The 6,678-nt window shown below is 47.8% G+C and overlaps 1 protein-coding gene across 1 annotated transcript in view; it reads right to left on the bottom strand.

Annotated features, from left to right (window-relative positions):
• Positions 1 to 338: 338 nt before the first annotated feature.
• The window catches only part of CSK (C-terminal Src kinase), a 16,009-nt gene continuing 9,669 nt past the window's right edge, over positions 339 to 6,678 (bottom strand). The window contains exons 6-10 of the mRNA XM_015827595.2: positions 5,021 to 5,111; positions 2,682 to 2,755; positions 2,297 to 2,492; positions 812 to 898; positions 339 to 619 (exon numbers count right to left, since the gene is read on the bottom strand). Of these exons, the coding sequence (XP_015683081.1) occupies positions 437 to 619; positions 812 to 898; positions 2,297 to 2,492; positions 2,682 to 2,755; positions 5,021 to 5,111 (631 nt within the window). The 3' untranslated portion in view covers positions 339 to 436. The remainder of the gene's footprint in view (positions 620 to 811; positions 899 to 2,296; positions 2,493 to 2,681; positions 2,756 to 5,020; positions 5,112 to 6,678) is intronic.

A 6,678-nucleotide genomic window follows, 5' to 3' on the forward strand; every position in this document is an offset into this window, starting at 1 on the left:
AGGGAGGGGGGGAAAATCCACGAGAAGAAAGAAGGACTCAAAAACGTTGAAGAACGTGCAACTAAAATATGGTATGATTGCCCCTTTGCGGTGAAACGGATTTGTTTAAAGGACAGGAAGGGGAAGTGAGCATCTCCATGTTCGTTCCTACATGGGCATCTTCGGGTGATTCAGCTGAGAAAGAGACTCGGGAGAAGGGAGCCAGGCTCCCCACCTACCCATCGGGCCTCTGGAGAGAGGTCCAACGTCCGTACGTTTCTCTAAGTACAGTGGAGAAATTTGGAAAATTCCTGGAAAAAACAAACAACCTGCTTCGCTCGGGTGTGTGTGTGTGTGGGGGGGAGGTTTCTTCACCCAGCCTCACCCCTGAGGTCTGTGCCCCGGGGAGAAGGCAGGGAGGGTGTGTCCAAAGAGAAGCCCCGCCCTCCAGTCGGCTTCACAGGTAGAGCTCGTTGGCTTTGATATGCTCTAGCTGTTCCCGTAATTGGTGGAAGGACGGCCGGTGGACGGGATCCAAAGTCCAGCATTTTTTCATCACCTCGTAGACAATCTGGGGGCAGCCATCTGGAGAGTCCATCTTGTACCCCTTTTCCACACGAGGGACCACGTCCTTCAGAGGCTGCAGGGGAGGGGGGAAAGGGGGGGGAAAGCAATGCTTTTAAGGACAGCGTCGACCCACACATGCAAGGTTCATTGTTTTCTGCCTATAATGCAGGAATCTCCCGAGACTGGCGGCTTTTGCACGGGAACGACCAGATAAGCTGGTGGTCAGGGGCAAAAAAACTGTGGGACCCTCCAGCCTTTCACTTACAATTCTCGGATAAGGCACTCGCCCAAAAGAATAGATTTCCCAGAGAAGAATTCCAAAACTCCATACGTCTGATTTGGTTGAAAATTTCTGCCAAGGTTAGAAGAAGACACACACAAATAGACATTGTCAAAAGACCTGGTCAGATATTCCACCACCAAAGTAAGAGGCACTCTTCAGCTTTTAGCCTCCTTTGTAGAGAACCAATTATCAAATCATAGAATCCTAGGGCTGGAAGGGACCTTGGGGGTCTTCTAGTTCACCCCCCCTGCCTAAGACAGAAGTTCTTATACCATCCTGGACAAACGGTCATCCAATCTCTTCTTGAAAACCTCCAGTGATGGGAGGAAGGCTGTTCCACTGGTTAATCATTCTCACTGCCAGGAAATTCCTCCTTAGTTCCAGATTGGATCTCCTTCGGAGGCGCTTCCACCCATCGCTTCTTGTCCTACCCTCAAATGCTTTGGAGAATAAGCCCATCCATCTTCCCTGTGACAGCCCCTCAAGTATTGGAAGACAGCTGTCATGTCTCCCCTAATCCTAGTTCCCTTAGCAGTACATCATACGATTTAGACCCCAGATCCCTGATCATCTTTGCTTGGGCTTGATGTTTGCTTGGGGTTAAAGCCACCAAACCCACTAGCACTTGGGCATCCAGCCCCATTACTTGTCCTATGGGAAAGGACTCTACCTTTGCTACAGGGTGGCCTATATTGGGCTTGTTGTGGCTCCGTCCTGTGGGTCCCTCTCATCAGAGGAGGAAGGCTCTGAACATGAAGGAGAGGAGATGGCCAGGCCTCCCTCTCCAGGACCTTCCCCTCTGGTGCGGCCTTCGGTGCCTTCCGCCGAAGAGGAGATTGGCCAGGAGCCCGGTGCTTCTGGGATTGGCCAGGAGCCCGGTGCTTCTGGGATTGGCCAGGAGCCAGGTGTATCAGACTCCGAAGAGGATACGTCTTGGCTGGATCCACGCCAGCGTCGGAGGGACAAGCGTGCGCAGCAGCTGAAACGCCGTGCCAGAGATTTCAGCTGAGTCACTGGGCCACACCCCACTGGCTATATAAGCAAGGGGTGTGCCGTTTGAAACTTTTGTGACGAACAATTTTGCTGAATCTCCTGTTGCAGCACTCTGGCAATTTATCCTGGACTTATCGTATGTTTGTATTGTGTTATCAGTAAAAGCCTTGGCAGGCAGCCACGGAGTTGCTGCCAAGTGTTCATCTGTATTTGGCTGTGCTGAGCAGTTTCTCAGCCCTCGGCTGACTGGTTGGGGGGTGTGAGTCGGACGGGGGACAGAACAGGGCTATATGAGATGGATACATCCAACCTGGGACTCTACAGCCTTAAGCCACTGAACCTGATCAAAGCCGCAGGAGGAAAAGGACTTCAACTTTACAGGAAGAACCAAACACGGTGTCCTCGTGGACCTTATCAAGTCCCACCTGGCTCAGCCATGGGTTAGCCATCACCCATTCGCAGGTCCCCACTCACCTTTTCTCTAAGTGCTTCTGGTGCTGTCCATTTCACCGGGAGCTTGCCGGTGTCCTGGGTGGACGAAGCTTCCTTTGTCAGTCCAAAGTCACTGACTTTGGCAATGTTGTCCTCCGAGACCAACACGTTCCTCGCTGCCAAGTCCCGGTGAACGAAATTGTTGGCTTCCAAGTACGCCATGGCTTCGCAGACATCTCTAGGGGCAAAGAGCAAGCGAGGAGTTAGGTTCAAGACGGGGGGGGAGGATGCCACCACAAGGCCCCTAAGAAACCACCCCCTTTCAATCATGAGCTTCAACAATCCTTTTTTTTCTAGAAACAGCCCCCCACACACAGACACACACAAGCATTTTCTTCATGAAAAGGCAACAGAAGGATATACTTACAAGGAAAATTTCAGCAAGCACTCGCCTCCCAGCACAGACCTTCCTCGGGAGCGGAGATAATCGACTAGACTTCCCTGCCAGAAGATTTGAGAGAAAGTTGTCAACGCTGCTAACACTGGATGTTCTTGCTTTGACAACAGATGGAGATGCAGCCATTTTCCTTTACTTTGTTTTACTCTTAGAATTAGAGTTAGAAATAGATGATACTGGGGGGGGGGGAGGAATGTGCATGGGATTTTAGTTAGACATAACAATATGGTAAATAGTGTGAGAACCAAGGTTTTTTGAAATAAGAGATGGTAAGAAATGGCGGGTTGAAGAACTGGAGGGAAAGCCTGCATTTCAAACTAATTGGAGAATGTGATTTATGACTGTTAACTAGAGGGGGGAATTGTGCTTTGATACTATGTGCTCAGGGGAGGGGAATTCAGATTTTGGCTATGTATGTGCCGATGCTATGCTACTCAAATAAAGATTCTTTAATGTAAACAATGCCTCGAAGTTCTTTGAAGAGTTTCATCTGTCGGAACCATGACATAAGGATTAAGTTTGCAAGAAGTGACAAGACAGCCCATCTGAAACCCAAAGGAATTAATCTTCTAGAATCTAGAAAGTGATATGGAAAAGTGTTTTTCCCCTATTTTTAATAATATTGGATGCAGTGTGTTAGCTTTTTTGGTCTTCTGAATTTTTTTAACTTTGACTTTCTTTTTGAACCTGTAAATGTTAACCATCTTCTTAATTCTGTTTTAAACTCTGCTTTTAGTCATGTGTTCAGAGTGTTTTATTATGTTTTTGTAAACTGCCCAGAGTCAGTTAGGTGGAATGGGCGGTGTAGAAATTAAATAGATGATAGATAGATAGATAGATAGATAGATAGATAGATAGATAGATAGATAGACAGACAGACAGACAGACAGACAGACAGACAGACAGACAGACAGGCAAAAAGATAGATGATAGATAGATAGATAGATAGATAGATAGATAGATAGATAGATAGATAGATAGATAGATGGATGGATGGATGGATGGATGGATGGATAGATAGAGACAGACAGACAGACAGACAGACAGACAGACAGACAGACAGACAGATGATAGAGATAGATAGATAGATAGATAGATAGATGATAGATAGATAGATAGATAGATAGAGATAAATACATGCATGCATGCATGCATACCCTGAACTCAGTTCGAAGATTTCCTCCAAAATTATCTAAGGCAGTCCAAGAAAACCATCTGATTTCAAATCCCATCATATTTGGAATTAAACTCACCCCCTGACTACTGTACAACCCTATTATATGGGCAAAATTGGTAAAAAGGAGTGGTTGAACAGGAGTGCAGTTAGCGGCACTCCCCAGTAGATGGCACTCTCCTCTTGGTATGGAAGCAAGAACACACAGGCACATAGATTGCACACCCATCCAGGGAAGCAAAGAAAAAACAAATAGGTTTTCAAAACTGGAGCTTATTCCAGCAGTATATAGCATTTAACTGTGGACATTAACGGATGGGCCAGTTCAAGATGAATGGGGAGGGAGGGAGGGAGGGAGGAAGGAAGGAGACATAGGAAAGGAAGAAGGAAGGAGATAATGGAAGGGAGGAAGAAATGGAGGGAAGAAAATAAGATGAAGAGAAGGAAGGAGAAAGACAAAGGAAAAGAAGAAGAAAGGAGATAATGGAAGGGAGAAAGGAAGGGAAGAAAGGAAGATGGAGGAAGAGAGGGAGGAAGGAAAGATGAAAAGAAGGAATAATGTTAACCCTAAGGGTTGCTTGGAAGTGTTACAAGAAATAAAAGAATTCTAGTGAAATAATGCTGATTGCAACACTATATGTGGAAAGGGAAGCAGAAATAACTCCAACTTCTGCTCCAATGCTAGGAAACCGACAAGAGTAGTAGTAGAAGAAGAACAAGAAGATGCTGATCAATCTTTTCTTCTCCAAAGGATTTGGTTCCAAAGACCTTAAAGGCTGAAGATTAATCAACATAAAGACCCAGCTCCTTTGAAAAGGAATGATGCTGGAAAAGATGGAGGGAAAGGGAAGAAGAGGATGACCAGCAGCAAGATGAACGGCGAGGAGAGCATCATTAGAAGACCTGAAGGACCAGATTAAGTCAAAATATCCTGGAGAAAAAAAAACTTTCTATGAGGCGACTAAGAGTCAACAGATGCCCCGTAATCAATGAACCAGCAAAAGATCATCAGAAAGTAGAAGCCAAGTTTAAGGAGACATCCTCTTTGTTGTAGGCCATTCTGCCATGGCTATGTTCTTCATCACCACCCAATTTCCAGACCAACCTTCCCTTGGAAAGGACAGCAAGTTCTTACCTTCGCCATAAATTCTGTGACAATGTAGAGGCCCCCTTTCTCCTCCACGATCACCCCCAACATCTGGACCAAATTGCTATGCCGGAGCTGTCTGCAATGAGATGGACCAGATGGGGAGAAGATCAAAGAGGGGTCAACGAGAGTTTTCCATTTGTTAAGTAAAGGGCTCCATACAAGGGACACCACACCTGCCCCTGGCCTCAAAAGAACAGCCTACTTTCAAACTACGTGGATATGGAGTCCCACCTCAATCTTGCTTGACATGCCTTAAAGCCCCAACCTTGGCAACCTTAAGACTTGTGGACTTCAACTCCCAGAATCCCTCAGCCAACCAAGCTGGCTGAGGAATTCTGGGAGCTGAAGTCCACAAGTCTTAAAGTTGCCAAGGTTGGAGACCCCTGCCTTAAAGAGTTTGTGTCCCAAATGTTTTGAAGGTTGTTTCTCCTAACTTCTCCTGGAGTATAAGAGCAGTTCACAAAAAATCTTCCTTGGATTCTAGTTTATGTGGGAATGTAGAACAGGGCTTTTCAACCAGTGATACGGGTACCACGTGTGGTACATGGGCACCTGGCAGGTGGTACGCGACCATCCTGGAAAAGGGTAGCGGGGGAGGGGAATGAGCTGAACCGGTGGCAGCACCGCACAAGCCTGAGCGAGAGACGGCTGGAGCTGCAGGGCTGTCAGGGCTCAGCGGAAGCGCCAGGATCAGTGCCGCTTTCCAGCTGATCGGCGCTTCTTCGGGGCTGTCAGGGCTCAGCGGAAACGCCAGGATCAGCACCAGGCTCCAGCTGGAGCTCGGCGCTGATCCCGACGCTTCTGCTGAGCCCTGAAGAAGCACCAATCAGCTGGAATGTTGCAGCATCTCCAGGGTCTTGTGATTTACATTCAGATGCTTGGCAACTGATTCATATTTATGACGGTCACAGTGTCCCAGGGTCATGTGAAGTGACCCAAACCTGCTGCAACCACCCAGCAGACGGGGGGAATAAAAACCAAACACCCCCCACCCCACCCCCACTGCCAATCCTCAATAGAAATGCTCACAACAATGAAAACCTCGGACAGGAGGAAGAGCGCCGCCGGGCGGGCAGGCAGGTGTCTTGCTCGGCTGTGGCTTGGGGGCACTTTTTTCAGTGCTATTGTAACTTCGAACAGTCACTAAGCGAACTGTTGTAAGTCGAGGACTACCTGTACTTTATCACTTTTTTCCTCTTTTTTTTTTTGGTCATCAAGTTTTTGACACCTTGCTAGGCGACTGGTGGTACTCGGATGTTGCCATATCCTAAAAGTGGTACAATGGGTGAACAGGTTGAAAAGCCCTGTTCTAGAAGAAGTGGGACTTTTGGGGTGGTGCTCCTAAAGTCTCTTCTCTGGACTCCTGAGCTTGTCTCGTCCTGAATGACAACTCAGGAGCGAGAAAATATATTCTCCACTGCTTTCTAAGCCAAGGCTTCTGCAAGACCTAGGTATTTGCAAGACCGCCTCCTACCAAACACCTCCCTTCGACCAGTCCGCTCCCACAGAGAGGGCCTCCTTAGAGTGCTGTCGGCCAGACAATGCCGGCTGGCGACCCCCAGGGGGAGAGCCTTCTCTGTGGCAGCTCCTGCCCTCTGGAATGACCTACCCCCCGACCTACGTACAGTTGCGGACCTGCGCCT

This window comes from Protobothrops mucrosquamatus, unplaced genomic scaffold (assembly GCF_001527695.2).
Source record: "Protobothrops mucrosquamatus isolate PMUCROS unplaced genomic scaffold, P.Mucros_1.0 scaffold3805, whole genome shotgun sequence".
In the NCBI taxonomy this organism is placed as follows: Eukaryota; Metazoa; Chordata; class Lepidosauria; order Squamata; family Viperidae; genus Protobothrops; species Protobothrops mucrosquamatus.